Genomic DNA, 25,262 nt, shown 5'->3' on the forward strand with positions numbered 1-25,262 from the left:
AAGCTGGCGCGAGGTGTAAACCCGTGTTATAACGACTGTCGTTTTCCGGCCACGCGAGGATAAAGTAAGTTACATTCATTCATTCATTATGTCAATTTTATTTAAAGATAAATCCCAAGAACTTACGCATGCCACTTGACTCCATCCTCGAAGCTGTGTTCACGGTATCACCAAACAAACAATATCGAGGCATCTTCAATCCAACCACACCAGCACAACAGGGACCTTTGGAAGATACAGGTATTTAGAATATGTTAAAAGTCATAACAGTTGTGCATCATTTTTCATGGATGTTATATAATAAGTTTTCAAGTTTTTGACAGTAGTTTTACAAAGTATCAACCAAACAATAGCTTTAACCTATCAGTTTATCAGTTCAGTATTTTTGACATTTATTTTACATTTACAAAGCCTCAACAAAACAATAGCTTGGGTTAATATCTGTATTGTAACATATGTTGATTTTTATGCCATCCACACTACCAATTTGGGTAATATTTGAACCCTGTACCTGTATGTATTCCAATCCTTAGCTTAAGTTGTTCATTGGGTCGATGTCTGATCTTAAACCCGCCAACAGCGCGTAGCAATGCAAGAGCAGTACGTGCTATTTCAGTTGCATGCCGTATACCATTACGAACTGGTAGCCCTGATACCAACATATAAGCATCTCCAATTGTTTCAACCTTGGGAAAATAACAAGTTATGGATCAGAATTTTCAATGTTTTGGGAATTGGCATAAGTTTGGTGTAGTAAGTCTGTAGTGCAGAAATGCTACTAATACTTAAAGGTCCATGGCGAATGCCTACTGAATTCTATTGTTAACATAAGTTGCTGCACAACAATGCCAAGATTTTAATACAAGAAATGCCACAGTACTTAAAGGTCCATGGCCCATGCCTACCAAGTTATATTGTTAACATAAGTTGCTGCACAGCAATGCCAAACTTTTAATACAGATAACAGATAATGTGGCATAGTGGTTAGCAGGTTACAGCCACGTTATAATTTGTGATTATGGTTTTAGCGTCATATGCCAACTATGTATACATATGGTGTATTAACTTATATCTATATCAATGAATGAATCAGTTGAATGAATGAATGAAATATTTTGTGTATGCAGTTTCAAAAAAATGTTGTTATATTCGTGTGGTTTCCTAAGTTTAATAAAATACAGTTAGGTTTTTTTTCCCTGGGGTTAAAACAAGAGAAAGGACCAAACTGCAAAACAACAGTCACGAGGAAACAATGCAGCATTAGTGAGTGCGGTAGTAACACCAGGTAGACAGTATAGACACACATAATTTGGACAGCCCATTAGTGACTACTGGGTTGGAGCAATATCCGTTACGTGTTCTGCCGAAATGCCCCGACCGGAACATTCATTCATTAGTTTCTTTATACAAACGTTAAGAACTCTTCACTTCAAGTTGAGCTCACCTTGTATACATCGAAGTTATCAATGATCGCATCAAAGCAGGTGTAAAGGTCGTTCAGTAGATTGACTATCTGCATAGGGTTGGACGAGGCAGATAAGGATGTAAAACCAACGATGTCTGAGAATAAAATGGTGACGCTCTCAAAGGCTTCGGCTGGTACGGAGTCTCCACGTTTTAATCGGTCCACTACAGGCCTGGGGAAGATAGATAGATAGGTTAATAGTTTGGTAGTTTATAAGTAGGTGGAGTTGTAAAAGGTGGGACTCTGGGTTTTGGAGTTAATGGGCTAACCAAAACCGAAACCTCAGGGCCTGGTTTTCCAAAGGACAGCATAAAAGTGTGTCAGTAATCAGTATCCTAACTCGACAGTGAGCATGAGGTGTATGAAGCCACCATGTACGGTGTGCAACACCTGTATATTAAACCCCTTGGTTTCCCACCCCGAGGATAAACATTAAGTTTTCTAACTCGACAGTGAGAATAAGGTGTATGAAAACATCATGTTTGTCCGTTGTATAAGAATGCGCCCATGTTATAACTTGACAGTGAGCATGAGGTGTATGAATTCACTATGTATGGTATGTAACACTCGCGTACCAACCCCCAATCTAAATATACAGAACTATTCTCACGACTCACGGTCGAGTTTACAATTACAGCTACCACACGATAGTTGCTTTATTTCTGACAACCCATAAGTGATCATTAAGTTTGGTTCTGCTTAGACGCTCACGACTAAAACCGCAAAATACCGAACCAAAAATGGTTTTGCTTCACCCAGGTGGTAATTGTTGAGAAAACCGCAATGTAATGGCACATGTGTACATAAGGAGAAAAGGCTAATATGTCGACATGAATAGGATACGAATTCGATACCCAAATAAGATTTAGGTCACAATTGGTTCATCGTAATTACAATACACCCAGCAGCATCACAATGTTATATCGGCCGCCTATTTCGGGTATTAGGCCAACTCTGGCCTCTACATCTGGCCTGTCGCCCATACAATATCTGAAATACAGACAGGTACGCAGCCATTCCCGTTTACAACCGACCAAATTGTTCTGTTACACTTGGGTTAAGGGTTTAACAATTCAATGGTATAGCAGGGTGGGGGGAAGATGGGACACCTTTAGCGCATAATATACAAATATCCTGATCGTATTTTAAACAATTAACAACGGTCTATGGGAGTCGTGAGAATACGATTTTATAATTTTTGAATGTTCTTTCTTTACGACAAATGGGACAAGGAAATAGAACGAAAATATGTCTAATTTTTTCCCACCCTACTATATATAGTGCTTGGACGTACGTCTTCACCCTACAACCGAAAACTAACTGAGCGCGATTAGATTGGTTAAAGGGGATTGCTGCGTACAAGTCTATTTTTAAAACACACACGCTGTATAAAAACCCACCCTTATAGATTACTAAGTATAGTAGGGTGGGGAAAGTTGGGACACATTTTAACTCTATTTTCTCGTCCAATGTGGCAGTAAACAAGGAACTTTCAAAGAATGATAAACTACATGCTCAAGACTCCCATAGACCGTTGTTAACTGTTTAAAACACGATCAGGATATTCGGATATTATGTGCCGAAAGTGTCCCATCTTTCCCCATCCTACTATATATACAATTTGTATGTACTTAGTTATTTGTTTAATATAAACATATAGACAACTTACACGGGCAACATCTGGTACAACAAGTCGTCAGCTTTACGTTTTTCTTCCATATAAGCAGCGGTTCGTTCCTCAACCAATCCTTCCAAGTTAATAGCATATTGCTCCATTCGATGCAAGAGGTTTTCAACCAGGTTTCCAGGGTTGTCTCTGTAAACGGATATGTTGCTACTAACTGTATTTAGTCCACCCCGTGGCTAAGTGGTTAGGCACGCATAACCTAAGGATAAATGAACTATTAATATGGAGATATGTAAACTATATTTTGTCCACCGCTATGGCTCAGATGTTAGAGAGCCATCATAACCTTAGGGTATCGGGTTTGATGCTCGATGCTGATGAGCATGCGTGTCCTTGTGTAAGACATTAAACAGAGATTGCTCCAACCCAGTGGTCACTAATGGGTTGTAGCACCCTGGGTGTCCCGGTAATGGGCTAAATCACAAGACACACAACGTGCTTCGCTTGAGTTTTGATCCTGACCGTTATGTCCAACCTTTGCTTGTTTGGGCGCGTAAACGTTACCGCGCCTGTTGTGACGTCACCAATGGTTTTGGCGCGAGTCACTACGGCGTCTGTGATGACGTCATTGATTACGCGCAAGGCATATCTTTCGCGCGTTTTTTTATCTTTGTTTTACAATCATTATTCTCTGTTTGCAGTCGTAGTTTAAAATCATTTTCGTTATGTTAGTTCACTGGCTAGGATTAATTGTTACTCTCGCATTTGAGCGTTACTCTGTTTAAGTGGATATTAATTACACCTGACATAAGCTTCCACTTTCAATAAAAGGTAAACGTTCAGGTGTTAGAATCTATAATATAATCTTTAATACTAGGGTGCAGCTTTGTAAACACGAGTGGTTTAGGTGTTTACAAGGTTCGGGTAGTTTTAAGCCAGTAAAGCGGCAGGGGAAGTCTTTGTTTTTCAATGGTTGAATAAAAATATGACGTATTACATATTTACTTGTTAAACTTTTCGATTATTTTCTTGGTCTGGTTAAAATCGGGCCTTTCATTGGGATCTTCATCCCAACACCTCTGCATTAGGGAACATAAATCCTCCGTTAGCGTTGACGTGTCGGTTACGGGGCGGAAGTAGGGCCGGAATCCATTCCGTACTTTGCTCACAATCTCTGCGCGCAAAGAATTGTTGTTATACCATTGTGACGTCATAATTATAAAGCGTAAACCGCGCGATGTGGTTTGATTTCTTGACTTAAGGTTGAGATTAAGTAGCGAACAATGAAAGAAAGTGGGTTGGATTCTAGAATTCCAGACAATTAACGAGTCATGGCCTTACAATGGTTATTATGACGTACACACAGGTGTCTCACGTGGGGTCCTAGGTTCTAATTAACAAATTTGAATATTGGGATAAATTGAACTTTGACCGAAATAGGAGACCTACCTTTGCACGATAAGGGGATTCCCCCGACGTAGAACGTTCCTTTGCGGAGAGCAATCTCTTGCAGAATAATTCCGAAACTGTAAACGTCGCCCTTTTGCGTTCCTATCGGCGATAATGATGTACATCTTAACAGTTCAGGCGCTGTCCATAGTTTCTCTGTGAGGGTTAGGAAATAGGTTTAAATGAGTTGCAATCGTAGTAGGCTAACATGTAAGTCGGACCGAAGTGTGCTGTGTAATGGGGTACCCGGGTTATAATGACAATTGTTGCCCCTCCACGAGAAGGTAAACCAATGACACATGGATAGTTACAATAGCCTTGGTCCTAAAGCCGTCTTAAAGCGAAAGATCACCCATAAAGTTTCGTACATGGTAACTCGTTATCGGGCACAAAATGAATGAAACGGACCCGTGTTATTCGTGTCGTTACCCCGCAACGGAAATTCAAATAAGAGACATAGTAATTATCTACTAACCTGCAAGAGTTCAGAGTAAGTCCAAACCGAAAATAGTTACCCATAAAATTACATATGTGGTAACTCGTATAGGCGCGGGCACAAGGTGTATGCAACAGCAGAACACGTTTTTAACGACTGTCGTTGTCCCACAATGCGTTTAATTCCAAAATTATTCTCCATTATTTTACTCCATTCTATTTTAAACTAGACAGTATCTATTTCATCAATTATAAAATCCTGTTGTACATTTATCTTATTCTAAATTATGACCCTACTTTCGCATTGTCTCTCAGATTCTTCATAAGATGGGACGCTTCTGAACGAGCCGAGGCCATAATCTGTGATCTTCAGTACAAACCTCGAGTCCACGACACAGTTTGTGGACTTGAGGTTGCCATGGGAATGGATGGAACTTCCGTGCAAGAAACTCATGCCTATGGAAGACCGAGGGTTATGGGATCAGGTACTGGTCAAGGTAAATACTGGTCAAGGTAAATACCTGGGATACTTTAAAACAATAAATAATTTAGGTTGAACATTAGTTAATATGCGCGTGACTAAATGTTTTTATTTAGGTAAGTGCCAATGGCAAGCATGTAGGACCTCACCCATATAGAATGTGCATATATAATGTTGGGGTAATGAGCCAACTCTGGTCTAAATCCCAGGTCCCGTGGCGTGCCTCACTGTAGGACCTCACCCATATAGAATAGAATGTGCATATACAATGTTGGGGTAATGGACCAACTCTGACAATCCTTATATTTTTTTATATTTAACAATCCTTTATTTTACAAGTATTACCTTTAACAAGATCATTCATCAGCGAAACTCGAAACATCCAATCAAGTTGTATTTCTTCATTCAACAGAATATCTCTCAAACTACCTTTCCTGCAATACTCCGTAAGTACGCATATATGCGGCCATTCTACGCAAGCGCCTTCAAATCTTGTGAGGTGATCATGAGTGATGTCTCGCATCTGATGGTAAGTTATGAATAAATAATAAACAAATTTAACTTGTTCATAATCCTTGTGTGGCGGGGCAACGATAGTCCTTATAACACGGGTGTTCTGTTTCATACACCTCGTGCCCGCTTACAAGTTACCATGTATGCAACTTTGTGAGGGATTATGCTGAAAAGTTAACGGTTTTCATTGGATATGTCTTTGCACTTTTAACACTGAAGCGAGCTACGCTCACGGCACTGAACAACGCTGGGTGTAGATATTCCTTCGTTTGGTTTTATTAATGTTTATGAATACCATTTAACTTACGTGTTTTAATTCCATCAGAACTCTTCTTGTCAATTCAACTTTCCTTCTGTTTGTTAACTTTACCACAACTGTTTTATCCTGTGACGTAACAATACCAGCATTCATGACAAGGTAACTACTACTATGACGTAACAAAATATTCCAGCATGCATGACGAAACAATGAAAGTATTCATAGAACACAAGGTTGATTATGACGAAATAATTACCTTATATAGAGCCAATGTAGTAAGACCACCCCATACTTTATCGCTGATCAGAGACCCTGCACTCGTTTTCCGCTGTTTAAATACAAATTACGCGTTAACTGATCAGACTTTAGTTGATTAATCTTAGATTTAAACCTGATTGGGATTATTTTAGTACTGTGAAGCAAGATGGATACCGTTGGTACATAATAACCCAGATTTTCTAGACGAGGTTATATGGGTTATTTGATAAATTTTAAATTGGAACTTAAACTTCATTTACATTTAAAAGCTACATAATAAACTTAAACGTAGGAATCTTTTTTATAAATAACGTAACAGAGAACATACCACAGGACCATTAGAGTTGCATATAAAGTATAGATATACATCAGCATTATATATTACTGTGGGGTAAGATGGATACCGTTAGCACATGCTGCCACGTGTATAGGACCTCACCCGTATGGAACAGAATGAGAGTGGACAAAAATGACTATGTTTTCGCTTACTGCTATAAACAATACATTCCATGACGATGAATAAACAATCACCTCATTTTCACACACGCGTTCATTCTTTCTCGAATTCGACGACCATTTCCGCTTTCTTCGATGAGCGCGTTTAGCAGCGATAGCGGGCGATAAAGATGGCACATAATATGATATGACTTCACCGAGTGATGGCTCGCTTTCGGCTGGTGGTTCCCCTAGCCCCATATCACCCCCTAATTGACCCCCTAGCACGCTATTGGGTGAAATAGGCCACGTGACATCATGCCAGTAAACTCTCCATAGCTGGGATTCGAGTTCTTTCTTCAAACTATGCCGTCTGTGACGTAATATTAAACTTTAGAACACAAGAATTCTAGAATTTAATTCCCGAACTTTAGTCAATTGATTCGGAAGAACGTTTTAGAAATAGAAAAAAATTTTTACAAAACACTATTTTTTTAAAACTAAATTTAATAAAAGGATAGAAACAATTCGTAATTTAAAAAAATAATTAGTTTTTAACTAATTGATTAATTAGTTAATTACCTGTACGTGTTTACAGACAATATGACAGCCACTGTTGCTATGGAAACAATCAATATAACGATCGCTTCAATCAATGTCAACCCTGTGACGTAATAAAGGTTAGTTGTTGTGACGTAATAAAGGTTATATTTGTTGCCGTTGTAAAGGTAGGTGTTTCTTTGTACGTTTTAGATTTCTGTATCAATGTGTATTTTGGGAATAGGAAATAATACACTGACTGATATTCATGAATTGCTATAAGTTTTAAAAAAAAGTTAATTGGAAAAAATAGACCGCCGCATCAGGACCTTACGCGTAAGAATAGACATGTTTTAAGTTAGGGTAAGATGGATGCTGTTAGCACATAATATCCCATATTTTCCTATTCGTGATTTTAACAATTAATAACACTGTTTTAGAGTCGTGAGGATACGGTTATGTACTTCTGTAAATAAATGCTAAAATAGAATGAAAGCATGAACCGTCTTACCTCAACCTACTATATATTAACTGTTATGACTGTTTGGAACATATAGATTATTCTATTTAGCTTACGTGACTTCAGGGCCATAGCCCATGGCCTACAATGGTACATTGCAGCTTTTCTAATTAAGTAAGGCCAGTTGTGGCGAAATTCAGTATATTTGTGATTTTTTGTTCGTAAATTAGTTAATAATTGTAATACTGTGACCTTTAGTAGTACATTATTATTATCTTTTATAATTACATTTATAGTTCAAATGCTATATACTTGTCTGTTACTGTAATTTATAATTGTAACTTAATTTACAAGGCGGCCACTATGTATGTTTGATGTACTTAGATTGTTAAGCTTTAAATTACGAAGCAACATGTTAGTTATACCGCAACAGTGTTCAAATAGTCGCTTAACATTTGCATGACCTTTATAATTACCGCTCTAAACCACTGCTAATCTCTGATTGGTCCGTTTGAACCGCATTAGCCTTGTGATTGGTTAACCCACGGAAGCAACTAACCAATCAAACATTACCGTGGTTTTACGCATAGAAATAACATAACTCTCTATAATTAAACAAATGACGTAATTTGCACCAACATAGTTGATTATTAGGAAGACAATAAGCCATTGTTGTCGTAACAATGCGAATTATAATCTATGTTTTAAATCTTTGAATGCAAAGTATGTGGTTTATAACTCGGCTGCATCATATGCGTTACTTTATTAAAATTGTGGAATAAATAAATTCAAAGGCGGGCTTATGTTGATAAATTATCTTTATAAGAATATGGGCCGCAGAATTTGTTCTGTTTACTGCTAATTTAGTTTTTGTAGAAGTGACGTTATATACCGGTATACGATATAGAATGTATTTTTAATTTTAATTTCCTTGGTTCATACCTATATTAAAACCACGCAAATGTGTTGTACATGGATAACCTACGTTTATACACAATAGTGCAGTATTTTGGTTTCGAAATTACGTAAAGTCTGAGTTTACAACAAGATAATTGAAAATATCTTTAAAATTAAAGATATAGTACAGTGGGGGGAAGATGGGCACTTTTCGCACATAATACCCAAATATTCAGATCGTGTTTTAAACAATTAACAACGGTCCATGGGAGTTGTGAGGATACGATTTTGACTCTTCGAATGTTTTCTGTTTAATACCAAATGGGACGAAAAAATAGAATGAAAACGCGTCCCGTATTTCCCTATCCTGCTATACGCTGAATAATATACCCACTGCAGCACGAATTGTTCTTTCGCCTGCTGTCTCTATACACACACAGTAAAACATACGTACATATGCAAGCACGTAGATACACGCACGAATACATTTAAGATTTATTCTTACTTTCTTTTGCACATTTCTTCTGGTCGAATCCACATTTCGGGACGTCGCGTGGTGCGACACCTGACGGCCAGTAAATTTTTGCTCCGGGTCGCATGTAGAAGGCTCCATATTTTGCGGAGTAATCTCCGATCGGTCTGAATTGCCCTGTCATAATGGAGCAGCGTCATAAATATATTGTGAGTTCATGATGACGTATTTGTACGTTAAAATTTCAATAATTGCTTACTGACGGAATACCGTTGTTTATTTAGTCATAAGACTTAAAGACGTAACACGGTGTATAGTGATATTCAGTGAGGTAAAATGACGTAGTGATATTCAGTGAGGTAAAATGTGACGTAGCAGTGACGTAAAAAGTATTTTACCTTTATTAGGGTCAAGACTCAACACAGAGAAGTCGAAAGTTCGATCGCCTTGATCGTTGATATTTATGTCACCGCTTACACCTGTATAGAAATCATATATAGTACACGAGATAGAAATCATAAATAATGTATACGGGATAGATATATAAACCTGGGCAAACTTCATTAAAAATGGAAAAACTCGACTGACAAAACCGCAAAATGAATATGATTTTCGCTATAAAACTTGTGAAGTTATAGAGTTCATTATGTTTAAATAAAGATATAAGATTGCAGGTTCAAGTACCAGCCAGATAAGATAAAAACAATCGCAAAATGTATAAAAACAACCATTATTTAAAAAGCGTTTCAATGTATATGGAAGTTCGTTATGTTTAAATAAAGATTGGAAACTTCAGGTTCGAACCTTGGCCAGATAAGATAAAATTAATCACGAATATAAGCATGTGGCTGGGAGTTATCAAACACAAATATCTATGTGGGTGAGGTCTGATCAAGGCCAACACCTTTGTCACGTTTTCTTACCCTGTCCTGTTTTAAAATGACGTCATTTCACCGAAACTTTTAATCCACGGGATCGTTTGTTACGTAACAAACACGATTCACACGTCCGGGGTTTAAGATTAAATTAAAATCGTGTAAAACATGAATTGTGGCCAGCCAAAGGTGAAAGGTTCGATTCCCACCTACGCTAGTTGGATAAACCTCTCTAATTAGCTGTGATATCATACCACAAGTGAAGCTTCGCATGCGAATGAATAAATGCAACTTATTTATGTATATATGTGGGCGAATGCGTCCTTGGGCCAGACACAAAGCTATAACTACTCCAACTCAGTAGTCACTATTATTTACCCTACAGAAAAATATTCCACAAAGACATAGTATATACCACGGTTGTTCTGTTTCATGCACCTTGCTTGTGCCCGTTTACGAGTTACCACGTATTTGTAACTCTGTTAGTGAAGTTGGACAACCCATTAGTGACCACTAGGTTGGAGCAATGGCCATTCAGTGTCTTACCCAAAGACACATACACCCACAATGGTGGCAACGTCAAACCTGGAATTCATACCATTATAGTCTAAAAACACATACGCCCACAATAGTAGCAAAGCCGAACCTCGAACCCATACCCTATATAGTCTAAAAGTACTTTACATGTAACACCCACCTTCGAATTCTTTGTTGAGCACGAACTTTTCCATAAGGTGAAGTCCTTTAGGAAAAACGGGTTCTTCTTGTGCCGTTTCACAAGCACGGTTAAACTCCGGTGGTAGCTCGGCTGTGGTGGGATCGGTCGTGTTTTCAGTTAAACTAACATTCAGCAGATGTGCCGCCATTAGGAGGGAATCGTGGAAATAAGCGGGATAGCGGTTTTTCTATGGGGAAGTGATTATGGTTACATTTGGCGTAATGGTACAACTCAATGCTAAACCACAGCATAATTGTACAAGGGTTAGTTAAAAACTAATGAATGAATGAAACTTATTTATCCTCGCATGGCGGGGCAAATACATTAGTTAATAACACGGGTGTTCTGTTTAATCATAAATATCATACGTTTAGACAACATATAAGGTAAAACTACTGGGTTAGATCAATTGCCGTTAATGACTTGCCCAAGGACTACATACGACCACAACAGTAGCATTACCGAGCCTTTAAAATAATTCAAAACCAAACTTCAAACCTGAAACAGCTCCGTTATATCACTAGCGCCGAATTTTTCCATTTCCCGTTTTAGAAGAACTTGAGTAGTTTTTTGCGTGATGTTCGCTTCCATACTGTTCTCTCTTGGCGACCTGCGTTGAAAGTCCAGCTTAAAACTGTCGCCACAGTTTTGGCTCGTCACGTTAAAGTCGAGTGCATTAGTTCGATAAATGGGTCCTTGTTTAAACGTCTGTTTTAACTATATTTGCAAGTGTTTATAAAATGATATTGTGTTAACTATATGACTTGTATAGTTCTCCAACTAATTGACTGTATATGTGACTAAATTATTGGGAAAATGTAACTTCCTCGCATGGCAGAGCAAGGCCAGCCTTAATACACGGGTGTTTTGTTTCATACGCCTCGTTCCCTTTCGAGTTACCACTTATGTAACTTTGTAGCTTTTTTATTTATTCATCCATTGACCAACAACTATTAAGCGATTATCTCATCACAAACAAACAATGCTCTAGAACAGTTATTGTTCAAGCATAGCAGAACAATTAAATTCGAATGTTCCAGACCACAAACCCACCGCATTAATCGTTCGTTCAAGTCGCGAACAAATCGAGAGTATTTTCTAGAACTTTCTTTTCTCAACGTCACAATGAGAGCACTCTCACAAGATTTTCGAACTGCTTCGTCCTGAAATATATTCGATAAATGAATGTAACTTATTTATCCTTCGTCGGGCAATGACAGTCTTAGTCCGTGTCGGGCAATGACAGTCTTATAACATGGGTGTTCTGTTTCATACACCTCGCGCCCGCTTACGAGTTACCGAGTATGTAACTTTGTGTGTGATTGATCAACTTTCGTTAGGTTCTTGGGCAAGTACGCATACGCAATAGTAGCAACACCGTGTCTCGAATCTGTAACCTGTTATCTAGAAGCTGCGCAAATTTCTGCATGTCGCCGGGCCAATGACGTACATCTATGACGTAAACACCTACGTAAACAACATTCCAGTGACGTGAGCAAAACAACACGTGACGTAACGATGTGACGCAGCGCTGACGTCATTGCACGTACCGCTGAACACAATAATTCCGCGTCAATGATAATTTTGGGATTGGGTCGTATTTTGGAATTGCCATATTTTGAATATACAAGTCGTTCTTGGGTTAGGGAATTCCCCCGCATTCTTTAATATTATATGAGTGAGCCGAAAGATTGATATGAATTTTGTTAATGTCGCTTGGCACGAGTTGACTCGCTCAAATTATTGTTTGTATAACGGAACCGCCCTTTTATACCATCAATAATAGCCGCTATTACTGCCGAGAAGTCGGAACGTTTTTCCCCGGAATTTCGGCGCCTTAACGCGGCCAAAATATCGCTTTTTTTCCGAAGTAGTTGGCGCTTGTATCTATCGTCGTTATAATCGTATTAACTTTTGCCCGTTCCCGTTAACCGGCCGAAAGCAAAACAACTCGCACGGTAAGCTTCTCGCAAGTGATCTCGGCTTGTTTTGGTTCTTGGCGAAAAGACTGCTCGCACAACAAAAACGGGCTGTTATTATGTGTTGCTTGACGTAACGAACGGATTACAGGCGTGCCCCCGCACGCGAGGGGCGGTAGCACCAAGTCTATGTAATATAACGTTGGGCAGCATATTTACGCCCAGAAGGAAAAGAATTTACATATTACATTTGCTAAAAAATAACGGCCCGAATTTACATAAAAGAAAACTCTGCAATAAACGGTTTCAGTTTGCTTTGCCGTTTGCACAAAAATTCGGTTTGAATTTACATAAAACCTAATTTGTTCTCGCACGGATCTATAACGGTTATTTATAGGAGACTGATGATGCCATCAGGGCGAAACATATACATCTTACAAAAAAAGTCTTATACACTATTCGTTAGGCTTGATTTTTTGTGTATTACGTATTTCGTTACGAGAATTGTCCCGACTTCATGAGTTGGGACCAAGATCAAAACCAGATTCACGAAATTTATCACAGTAAACCTCGACACCGTAATTACCACTAACCTCGGTACAAAATATGAGTCAGCGGATATTTGATGACAGGACAAGATTACAAGTTTAATTATACACGTGTCGGAAATTTTAAACCAAAAATACTCAACGGAAATTACAAAACCGCGTCAGCAAATGTAGTTTAACTGTCGTGCCTTCGGTTGAGTTGTATAGAATGAAAGGTACAGAGTTCGAACACCGGCCTAGCATGTAAAACATAACATGTTGCTAATATTTATAGAAAACTAACGGTTCATGCGACCAGTCGTATATGATGAGAATGTTTTGAATAAAATGTTCCTATTAAACCCCTGTTATGTACGCGAATAACGAGAGTAACCACGCATGTAACTTTGTGACTGATTTGCAAATACTTGTACCCTATACACCGTACATCGTATACAACACAAAACGTTCAATTCCTAGACATCTACACTATATTTACACCATGGTACCGTTGGTTTTTAATTAAACCAGAATTAGTCCAAGTATCGCACGCGCAGCCAGTATTCGAACCCCATACCCTGCACCTCATATAAACGAACATACAAACTATATTGTTGCCATCTTACCTCCACCAATGTCCCATTAAGCGACCGCCACCTCCAAGGTGTAGGTCCCAATTTATCCTCTAAGTCAATGATGATGTAAGCGTAGTCCCCCTTCTGCTTATATTCATACGCGTGTTTCAGAAAGTCGCGGATGATGAAATCGTCGGCGGTGATGATCAAAACTGAAATGACGTCATAAAATAATTATTACGTCACCAATTAGATGTTGTTGTCTCAAATTAGGATTTTTTCATTTTTCTTAATAGTGCATATTCTAAAAGGAGTTTTTAGTAAAAATATGCAATAGTTTTTAAAATTACGGGTTACGGAAATGGGTCAGTATTCAGATAATTTATGACGGAATTTAAATTCCGCAATAAAGACATTGACGTTTACCACCAACGGTAACTTTGCCCGGGGCGGAATGGCCGGCAATTCCGCTGGCTTAAAATTGACCTCATGCAACCCTGCGAAAATAATTTGCAAACTTGATAATAAATCTCGCATGGTTACATGGCTTAATTGCGACCATAAGCACTTTGTGGTTGTTTAAACAATAACCAAGGACACAGTTTATGAAATGCGGTAACTTTTTCCAAGAAGCATCACCCTTTGGGGAGGAATGAACCTGAAAAGCGATCACAACAACCTGTTCTTACATAAGCAGTGTTTCCAGGTGTTTTTGGAAATTATACCAGTGTTGCCAGGTGTTAAATATTAATCACATAAAGACATTATCTCCATATAGGCGCTGGTTTAAAAACGACAATTTCCTGGTTTTTATTTTGAATTTAAATGGTCTAAACTTACAAAAAACGCTTAAGTTACAGTTATTGCCCATCCGCAGTTTGCCATTGATTATTTACTATGGTTAAAACGCCCAAACCGTTTACAAAGTTTCGCAACCTTAATTAAGTAGTCCGCAGGAAATGTTTTGTAGCTTTGTTTTAAATCGATTAATTTCTCATTTAAACATGCTGCAAAATTACAACAAAAACTTTTAGTTAAATGTTTCTACCTTCTGCAACCTTTTACAGTTTAAAAAAATGAGTTCGTAGCAAATATTTTGCAGTGTTGTTTTAAATCGATTAAATTCTCATTTAAACATGTTGCGAACGCTGGCAGTCGCTACCACAACACTAAACTAAAGCCACAGGAAGCCCCAGGTAAACTAAAGCGCATTAATCTGTAGTTTGTATACAAGTTTCAATACGAACAACAATTTAAATGATCGCAGTGGAATGTGAGGCCCTAATGTAAAGTTCACGCACTTTATATTATAAGGGTGGAAATGCAGAAACGCGTGCAAAAAGCTGCAAAGTGACATCTGTCTTTGATTTATACCTGTTACTTGATCGTAATCGGTATAAACTCTGGTTTAAATCTTATGTCCCATGATGTGGTTCGCTGCAGGACCTCACCCATATAAAGTAGAACATCCATATAGAATTGTGTATAAGTTATTTTATCGTTTGTGATTTAGATGAGCAACATATGAAACTAGCGCTCTTTGATTAATATGTAAAAAGCTACACTGTGTAATTTCTTACTTGGTAATCAGCCATTCAACAAATACTGATATTATCACTCTATACGTTGCAAAAAACTCCCTAAATCGTAGTTTGTTTCATAACTTGTACCCATTTCGCTCCCAGCGTTTTGTGTGTGAGCTATCATGTTTATAGTTGTCGATTATCGCATAAAACGTGGCAGAATTATGTGGTAGGTGACCTGTGCTACAACCTGATTAACATACGCATAAGACTGCATTGTGGTTTAGAACTTGCACGCTTTGATATCTTGGTAAAGATGATAAATTGGCCTTTTCGAGAAACTGTGTTTTGATTATGAATGATAGGTTCGAATCTAGAACCAGAAATCGTAGGTTCAAATCCAGGCCAGGGTTTGAGAACCAGGAATCCTGATTTCGAAACCAGGTTAGGGAACCAGGGATCCTGGGTTCGAATCCATGCCAGGATTAACAAACCAAAATCGCAAGTTAGAATTTGACCTCTAAATTCTAGTTTAGAATGAAATTAAATTGCAAGAATCCTGCTGTTAATTGCCGCACGATTAACTTTCCGTGTTATAATTGTCCTGCCATGCAACGACGGTTATTTCCGCCGTGTATATCATTATAACGCCGGTCGGGCAATTCTTAGAATCTGTAAATCAGCGACTCTATGCCAGAAACATAATCTGCGATTATATCTCTGATTAAACCTCTAAAAAGCGGCTGTAATATATCAATTTAAGACCAAATGATAGACTGTTATATATGACGTGTTAAAATGATTTATTCGCTCACCAATTGTTGATTATGACTTCACAATAATTGGACTTATGTTTCTATTGTGACGAAAGATAGACATAATTTTGAATATAAACAAAATTTAGTTTTGAAAAAATAACTTTTAAATGCGGCAAAAAAACGCTTCAAAATGCGCTGTTAATTTTAAGAATTCTGGCCATGCCCCTTTTGTGCCAAGACCGCCAATAAAAAGCACGTTTTCTCATAACTCCATATTAACCTTATCTAAAAGATTTTAAATCTTTTCCGCGCACAAAACTTGGCCGATATTTAACGAAAACATAAACACCTACGTGGGAGGTGTGACGTCATATGCCTCTGGGGCATCACCTTGCGGGCGTAAACTGCGGCGAAAAAAAACGTGACCCTCGCGCTTATGAATATACAACTACAGCCTGCAATTTATTCCTGCATATTTGCTTATAGTTGTAGATAACAATATTTTGATCATTGCATTTCGGTGCGTTTGAACTGGCAGACATAGCGTTTAAATTCAGCATTTTTTTCGTTCAAAGCAGTCTTCATCGTATGCACAATCATTATAGAACAATTTGTGAATATTCGTTTATTTATTTTTGATGCGAAATGAGATTTCCACCGCACGGGCTTTCGATCGCCGCATTGCATTAACTTTATAAATGCTTGAAACTATTTTATCATAATATATATCTTATCCAACATATTGTCAGGTGGGGAAAACGGGACACTATCCGCACACAATATCCAAATATCTTTATCGTGTTTTAAGCAATTAACAACGGTGTATAGGAGTCGTGAAATACAGTTTTATAATTCTTTTAATGTTCTTTGTTTACTACTAAATGGGACGAGAAAATGGAATAAAAAGTGTCCCATCTTACCCACTCTACTATTATTGTAGACTACGTCACCGTTTTAGTGGAAATTTTTACAAAGAACTCAGAAAATTCTTTTTGTTTAAAGATAAATCTATGGCGGTAAGTTTCTGCCGATTTTGCGAGAATTTTCCAGTTTTATCTCGTGTAGAATAATATTTGTGTTTCGTTTGCGGTCAGCATTACGCATTGAAGAGCAATTGGTGGTTTGTTCTTACATGGACGTATTAGGAATTCGACGTAGGTGAGTGGCATTTAATTTACCGCAGTTAAAAACACGTAATATGGGTGCGTCACCACGTAGTTGACATTCAAATATCGTTGCGCAAGTTTTTGCACAAAAAGGTATAACTACATATATATACCAGCATTAAAATACCGATTATGTAAAATTATCAAAGCTTTGTTTATATAATGCTGTAGCGAAGATCAGTTTAAGTACAATATAGGGTGGATGAGATTAAACACTTTTTCATTCTATTTTCCTGCGCCCTTAAGTAGTAAACATAGACAAATGAAACAATTATAGAACCGTATCCTCACGACTTCTACACACCGTTGTTAATTGTTTAAAACACGATAAGAATATTTGGTTATTATGTGCTAACGGTGTCCCATCTTCCCCATTATATTGTATTTGCAGAAGTTGGGATACTATGGTATAATTATGAAGTTGCGGATTCCCTACGTTATGTGCTGAGTTACTGGATAATATATCCGCGCCCTACTGTGTTATATTTGTCGTCCATTTTACACGACGCTTGCTAATGTTGATACGCTATATGTTATCGTCTCAACTTGGCCACAGCGGTAGGATACGAAAATAACGTGTCATCGCGTCATTTGCACACCTATGCCCCATAACCACTGGACGGAAAATTAATAACAACACAGAAATCTGATAAATCGACCAGATCTTATCTGTTTCAACTTGGCCGAAAGGAAACTGAAAAAAGCGACAAATTCCCTGAAATTAGTTACATCCTGAAAAACATCTTAAATTCACAACGGTTCAATTTGTTTTTACGATGTCTATGTCCAAATTTGACCTTTAATTAACAAACTAAAAAGCGAGTTTTGAATTTTTGAATCTAGAATCAAAGTTTAAGCTCTTCTTATCTGCGTAATAATAGCTAAACATACGTAACAATCTAGATATCGAATGACGTATCATGTTACAGCCGACTATAAATGCCTCTTTATAGCAATAGGGGTCCGACGTGCGTGCGGAAAACCAGACCACACCGTACAAATACCGAACTTGCGTGTCTTATTGCGAAATCATCATCGCATAATTCATCCGAACCGACCCCGCTGAAGAAATTCGTTCGTAATTATCGTAGCTTCATGTCTGCAAATCTACGGCGTCTCCCAGTAATTGTTAAAGGCTCCAGAGGTCTCATGTGTTCTGTTTGATTTGAACTGATTTTCTCGAATTCGTGCGAACTATGAGTTTAAATTGGGAGAATGTCAAAACACGTCATACACGCTTTGCGCAATGCTACTTTAAATTGTTTTTATAATGTAGTCATACTGGATAAGGGACGTTTACATGTTATAGTATATATTGAGGAATTTTGAATTCAGTTACTTTTATGGTCAGCGGTTAAATTTCCGGGGAATTTAACCAAAATACGATATTTCCCGACTGTGTACTCTCACGATTCTAAAACAGTGTTGTTAATTGTTAAAAACAGTATTAGAAAATATGGGATATTATGTGCTAACGGTAACCATCTTACCACGTAAGTAATATATATTAACCTCGTAAAAGGGCAGCGGCAACTTTTGTCTCCACGATTACGGTAGCGAAGTTAGACGTGTGACGTAACAATGTCCCGGAACTGTTTTGCAAAAACTTGGTTTTCGAAGAAAAAAATCGCCTTAGAGATGTCGCGGGTTCGTTATCATAATATACCGGTCATAATGTCCTTTGTTTCACAACAATCACAATACGGGCCATTTGTTGACCCGTTGTGACGTAACAGAAACAATGAATCGCGCGGTCTCGCACCAAATATGGAGCGACATTTGCTTTGCACGCGAAAGGTGAAAGTTTAAATCTTGAAACGCCGACAAATATTATTTATCAAAAATTATAAAACTTTCTCCGAAGTAACGGCACAGATTGCAAAGTTATGTAACAATAAAGATTGTGCGACCGTATATGACGTAACAATCCACAAAATTTCGATAATTAAGAAGATAAAATCTGATTAAAGTCCAGAAAATCGGGAAATTTTTCATTCCGTAACCAACTAAATAATTGTTCCGATTCTTTTCCCGTTATCGCGCTTGCAATCTAACTGTGACGTAAACAAAGCTCATAATGTTATGCGCTCGATTCAAACACCGCATACCCCTAACATGAACTGGCTCCCCGCAGCCTCAATTAATAAATCTACAGCAAGCACGAAAATATTTCGTCCTCGTTTCTCCCAACTCCCCAATCCCATTTCCAACAACACGTTACATGCTATTCGTCCCAGTGACGACTTCGTATTTTCGTAAATAAATATTTTTTTTCACTGACAACAAAATAATGGGGCAAATACCCAATGTCACGCGTGCGGGTTGCAACTACGAACATTATCGCTGCAGCGAGAACAAGATCGTGACGCAGATAAAGCGATTTATCCATGTTCGATTTATCGCTATAACTCCATTCTAGAACGAGAGACTTTATCACGTCACAATACCTCTGTATTACGTCACAAAGTGAAAAACTCGAAAATTAAAAATTCGAAAATTTCTTTGTTTTTATCTTTTCTGACCAACCGTTTATTACGTATCACACACGCATTATTAGATCACAAACAACACACCTGTATCACAGATAGCATTGTTATGTCATCAAACGTGTTCCAGAATCCACCGCCTAATTTAACTACAGATCAAACCGTGGTCAACTCGTCAAATCGAGAATCGCGCATTCGCTCTAAGCGCGATGCAATTATAATTGTTACGTCATAATACGTATACATCATTAATCTGGAATGATCTTCGTGTGAATTGGTTGTCGATGTTCGAGAACTTTTCTTAAATGACACAATCAGAATACGGATATATTTTGTTGCTACCAGCAGGCGTAATGTAATTCGAAATTGCTCCTCTGGAAAAAACAAACAATTCGAACTGTCCATGCTTTAATCTATGGTAGGGTGGGGGAAGATGGGACACGTTTTCGTTTAGTTTTCTCTTTCCATTTGGTAGTAAACAAAGAACATTCAATGAATTATAAAACCGTATCCTCACGACTTCCACAGACCGTTGTTAATTGTTTAAGACACGATCAGGCAATTCGGATATTATGTGCTAAAGGTGTCCCGTCTTCCCCCACCCTACTATATATATTTTAGACCGAGGTATAACTTTAATAAAAATATAAAACAGTTTAAATTTTCCGAGTCTTGACCTTGATGTAGTTTGTTTCAAAACAGGAAACTTTAATGTTATATGACGCATACAAGTTTTTCACGCAACTTTCAAGCTATAATGTCCAGTTAATCTAGAAAAGTTTTTCTCACAAACTTATTTGCGTGCCGACGTTAAATAATAACTTATTTTATCTTTTGATCAAAATAACATGGATCAAATTAATTAAAGCATCGAAGAGAAAGGTTGGGGCTGTTTATCGAAACGCCTACAGTAGTTATTCTTGCGACATCCTGTGTGGAACAGAACGCGAGTTGTATGGAACAGAACACCCGTGTTGTAACGACTGTAGTTGCCCCACTACGCGAGGATAAATAAGTTTCAATCATTCGTTCATTTTGTTAATATTTGGCACATATGCATCTCCAGTTCTGTGTTTTTGTTTTCAAACTAAATCGCATACGAGCAAGGTCAGAGTGACATTTCTCTGGCGCATGCACAGTAGGGCGTGGAACTCACGATTACGGTTTAATTGACAGCGGGTAAGCACTCAGCGATGTGCGGTTTTTAACGTGAAACTTTTGACTCCACATTTATACGTGCGCAATTATCTAATTAATGGGGAATCCCCGCAACCGATACACGCGGTGTGAAGTGTCACTCATGAAACTCGATTGGTTTGATAGCGAGCTAGTGAGTATGAGGAGCATATTAGCAAAATCAGGCCCTCATCTAACAGTCTTAACCATAAACATACAAAGTCAGATTACGACGCCTGGGGCCTTAGAACCACGGAAACTGGATTTTTCAGTGTTTTTTATTCTCGATTCCGGATTGTCAAAACAATAGCCTAACTCGCTGCCAGAAATCGAGCGTCTCTTGGGCTAATTAATCGTTGGATTGTTACGTATCGATTGGACGTTTGTTTCCGCGATTGTGACCTAAACAACGGCTGTTGTGATAAACAAAACTTGATTATGTGATGTTGTGACGTAACATAACATCAACATAACCTCATTGAGTTCGCTGTTCAATTGAAAAAGTTACCAGAGTTACAAGTAATAGTGAAAACTATCATCGAATGTAGGTCAAACTACGTTAAAATAATACGCCTTGAAATGCCATTAAGATTATATCCATGTTTCATTGTTATCTATATAGATAGTGCTTTTGATCCTGTTTTTAACGGTGAAGGTAAAGTTCTGTTCCCGCTTACGATTTACTAATGATTCTTCGCCTTTCTTTATATCAGCCACCCAAATACTAAGTCTAAATTAATATCGAAGCTTTGGCCACCCAATTTCCGAAACTTACATTTTCGATAAAACGGTTTAACTTTTACAATAACAGTCGAAAGGGTTTGTGAACTACTGTAGTAGGCGACTCAACCATTTTTTCCCACGTCGAAAATGATGGCAAGGGCCCAAATCGCAAGCCTTGAATTTATATATGGGGTTATTCTTGCGGTTCCTTTAATCATTCCGTATTTTCACATTCTGGGAAAATACTCGTACGGTATGCCGCTATAATGCTAGTTCATCAAGCTATTGTTTAGGGGCGGCAGGTATAGGCCGTGAGAAAGCGGTACGTAGCGGTACATAACAGCACCAGTCGGTACCAATCGCTGTAAAACGCATAACTTTTGAATTTGTATGTTTTGGCATCTTAGACGACGATATGGGTTACGAATTTAGATTCATTTGCGTCACACTACCGTGCTGTGCCTAAACGAAAGTTCAAATACATTTCCTTATTTAGTGACAGTAGTTGGGAACTGGTGTAACGGTTGTAGGTATGATGTAATACTTAAATTGTTGTCTTAGCGCGGTTTTGTTTCGTATATAGTCTCATTTAATGCTTGAAAATTAATCTTGGGAAAAAGATTGTTAACTTATTGTACCGTACGGCAAGACACCATGAGGGTATAACGCATCAAGTGTTGTCTTTTCGTTTGCAGACGAAGTATTGGTCGTAATATTCCCAAATGTATCTCGTAAGCGGGTACGAGGTGTACGAAACAGAACACAAAATCAAAACGACTGTGGTTGCCTAGCCACGCGAGTATAAGTAAGTTACATTCATTTATGCAATGCAGCAGGCCGTTTAAAACGCTTTATTTCTGATTTGTATCAGCTTATCTAAAACCACTTGTCTGAATAGGTTCAACACGATACGTACTGTAAGTTTAAACTTTGTACTAAAAAAGTTTGAAATCCAAAATCCAATATATCGAGTTTAATCTTCTAAGACTATTGATTGTACAAGTTTGATAAATTGAACTTGGCAAAGATTTCGACAAGACGGATGCTTTGTAAACCAAGGGAAGTAAAGTTAAATTGGTCGTTCTAAAACTTTTTAACGATTTTTTTGCATGTATGGGTTCTAGGGTTTGCGACGTGTTGTTTCGACAGAGATCAAATATACGGCGAGAAATATTTACCAAGGGGTTTACATCAAAATGTGTAGTGGGCAACAAGAGTCTAGCAAAACAGTTTTTTTTTAAATCTAAGTCCCTAAAAAATTGACTCTTTGAAAAACGAACGTAAAATACGCCCGGTCGTGCTAATTCAGATACAAGTGCATTTAAACGCCTTGCGCAAGGACACATACGCCCACTATGGTGACATAACCAAACATACATCTTGAGCGCAACCACGGCGCTAAGTTACATTATAGTGTATGCAGTAGGATCGCATATTTAAAAAGCAAGTAATTAATTCACAACATAAATCCAAACTTACTTCTTCCGACTTTACTGAGCGTCCTGATCGCAGTTTTGAAATCGTATTCTAGATTCGGTAGTTGGAACTCTGACAGCCTCCCCTGGGTCATCTTGAAGTCCTTGTTATCTTTGACCACTCCCTCGTAAATTCCCTCAGCCATAAAGTAATACGGCCTGTAATGGTAACCCTCTTTACATATATGTGTATATATAAAGTATGAAAAGTTGATATATGAATGTATGATTATATATATATATATATGTGTGTGTGTATATGTACGAAAGCAAGTTAATGTATATATACAAATTTTAAAAAAAGTTAAAATAGTGGAGTAGGGGAAGATAGGACACCTTTTAGTTCTATTTTCTCGTCCCACTTGGTACTGAACAAAGAACATTAAAAAAAATAAAACCGTATCTCTACGATTCCCATAGACCGTTGGTAATTATTTAAAACAAGATCAGGATATTTAAATATTATGTGCTAACGTTGTCTAATCTCCCCCCATCCTACTATACAATAAAAAGTTAAAATACACACAAGATGATAACCCTCTTTAATTGGCTGTTATAATATACATGGATGGTAACCAAATTTTGGTCTGGTGGTTATTACGACACTTTTAAAGTAGTGTTCGAAATGTTGCTTGTCTATATGGGTATATACGTAGATATATCTATATGGGTCCGATATTAAGGGACGCCATAGATCCTGGGGTTTACGCCAGAGTTGTGTGATCATGTGATTCATTACATAACTTGTATGGTACATTTTAACTTGCATTTTGTTTGTTCCAGGCATACTGCATTTGAATAACACTTAAATCAAAAAGCCATTGTATAAATCAATAAATTAGCGACCCGCACCATTTATTAGGGTTTTAAAACCATAAATAATTAATATTTCCATCAATTTAACTTCCATTTAAACATTAGCAAATTTATTCACGCTTAAATGTGTATTGGCTTGCTGGGACATGTATTACTTGCGTTTGCATTTTATATAAAAAGTTATTTTTACTTGGGTAAGGACCATGCTGTGGAACCTGGGATTTAGACCGGAGTTGTCCCATTACCCCAGCATTGTATATGCACATTCTATTCTATATGCTTTGGTCCCAATAAGTAGGCTGGGAAACACTAGTTTGGAGCATATAACATAAAACTTTTGCATATTTTTACAGGTTAAAGGTCCGATTGATCTGTTTCAAAGCTACGATACCCAGACACGTAACAATTTAACGATCATCATACAGGTATGGCAAGTATTATTTTTGACTATTCTTTTAAATTGCTATAGTTACGTAACAGTAGTGTGCGTCAGCGATTTTTAAACCATTATTACGCAATTGACAAACAAGATGTCATCCACATTTTGGAGCCGGAAAATTTTCAGAGTAATTTTGGAGCTATTTTAGGCGTCACCGATAGCTTCACGACCTACTTTTAAACTTAGTAAAAACTTCAATTCCGATAATCCGGCGTCTACATGATGATTATAGGCTGGTGTATGTATGTTCAAGCAGGCACGGTTCAAAACTGGACCAGCATTGGAGTTCAGCAATAAATAAAACTTATTTATCTTTGCATGGCGGAGAAACGACAGTCATTATAACACGGGGGTTCTGTTTCATATACCTCGTGCCCACTTACGAGTTACCACGTATGTAACTTATATATCCTTGCATGGCGGGCCAACGACAGTCGTTATAACACGGGTGTCCTATTTTATACACCTCGCGCTTACGAGTTATCACGTATGTAAATTATATTACAATTTAAATACCCTATTAGTGACCACTGGGTTGGAATAAAAACCGGAATGCTAACTGTACGTGCCATGAGATTAGTTTGTGGAAAATGTATTACGCCTGGTAACAACTGCAACAGAATAATTAAATGCCCAGTTAAGCGTTTATTTTTATACCATAAAGATCGTATATTGTTTACCAATATTTTATAATGTGTCTATCATATGAGATTAACCATTAAGATATCTCCTGTGACGTCATAAAACCCGTTTTATCCGCGTGGCTTTCATTGTTCAGGTAATAATCGATTGTCT

The 25,262-nt window shown here is 37.8% G+C and overlaps 1 protein-coding gene and 1 long non-coding RNA gene across 4 annotated transcripts in view; one reads left to right on the top strand and one right to left on the bottom strand.

The window, feature by feature from the left end:
- LOC113474813 overlaps window positions 1-24,680 on the top strand; it is a 25,459-nt gene extending 779 nt beyond the window's left edge. The window contains exons 1-7 of one of the 3 annotated variants that reach the window (XR_003396505.1): window positions 3,301-3,923; window positions 5,292-5,473; window positions 5,813-5,986; window positions 6,296-6,388; window positions 7,521-7,602; window positions 22,433-22,542; window positions 24,382-24,680. This is a non-coding gene — a long non-coding RNA (uncharacterized LOC113474813). Of the gene's footprint in view, window positions 1-107; window positions 241-3,300; window positions 3,924-5,291; window positions 5,474-5,812; window positions 5,987-6,295; window positions 6,389-7,520; window positions 7,603-22,432; window positions 22,543-24,381 lie in introns of those variants that run through there. The other 2 variants (XR_003396506.1, XR_003396504.1) reach the window with 2 other exon arrangements.
- LOC100177915 (atrial natriuretic peptide receptor 1-like) overlaps window positions 1-25,262 on the bottom strand; it is a 31,670-nt gene that overhangs the window by 1,982 nt on the left and 4,426 nt on the right. Inside the window, exons 4-22 of the mRNA XM_002124164.5 lie at window positions 23,217-23,371; window positions 13,957-14,117; window positions 11,938-12,047; window positions 11,383-11,494; window positions 10,864-11,071; window positions 9,690-9,770; window positions 9,325-9,468; window positions 7,505-7,586; window positions 7,019-7,295; window positions 6,486-6,557; window positions 6,278-6,355; window positions 5,803-5,980; window positions 5,274-5,432; window positions 4,542-4,697; window positions 4,098-4,266; window positions 3,135-3,281; window positions 1,445-1,637; window positions 512-686; window positions 127-225 (exon numbers count right to left, since the gene is read on the bottom strand). Coding sequence (XP_002124200.4) covers window positions 127-225; window positions 512-686; window positions 1,445-1,637; window positions 3,135-3,281; window positions 4,098-4,266; window positions 4,542-4,697; window positions 5,274-5,432; window positions 5,803-5,980; window positions 6,278-6,355; window positions 6,486-6,557; window positions 7,019-7,295; window positions 7,505-7,586; window positions 9,325-9,468; window positions 9,690-9,770; window positions 10,864-11,071; window positions 11,383-11,494; window positions 11,938-12,047; window positions 13,957-14,117; window positions 23,217-23,371 — 2,756 coding nt within the window. The remainder of the gene's footprint in view (window positions 1-126; window positions 226-511; window positions 687-1,444; window positions 1,638-3,134; window positions 3,282-4,097; window positions 4,267-4,541; window positions 4,698-5,273; window positions 5,433-5,802; window positions 5,981-6,277; window positions 6,356-6,485; window positions 6,558-7,018; window positions 7,296-7,504; window positions 7,587-9,324; window positions 9,469-9,689; window positions 9,771-10,863; window positions 11,072-11,382; window positions 11,495-11,937; window positions 12,048-13,956; window positions 14,118-23,216; window positions 23,372-25,262) is intronic.

This window comes from Ciona intestinalis, chromosome 13 (genome assembly GCF_000224145.3).
Source record: "Ciona intestinalis chromosome 13, KH, whole genome shotgun sequence".
NCBI lineage: Eukaryota > Metazoa > Chordata > Ascidiacea > Phlebobranchia > Cionidae > Ciona > Ciona intestinalis.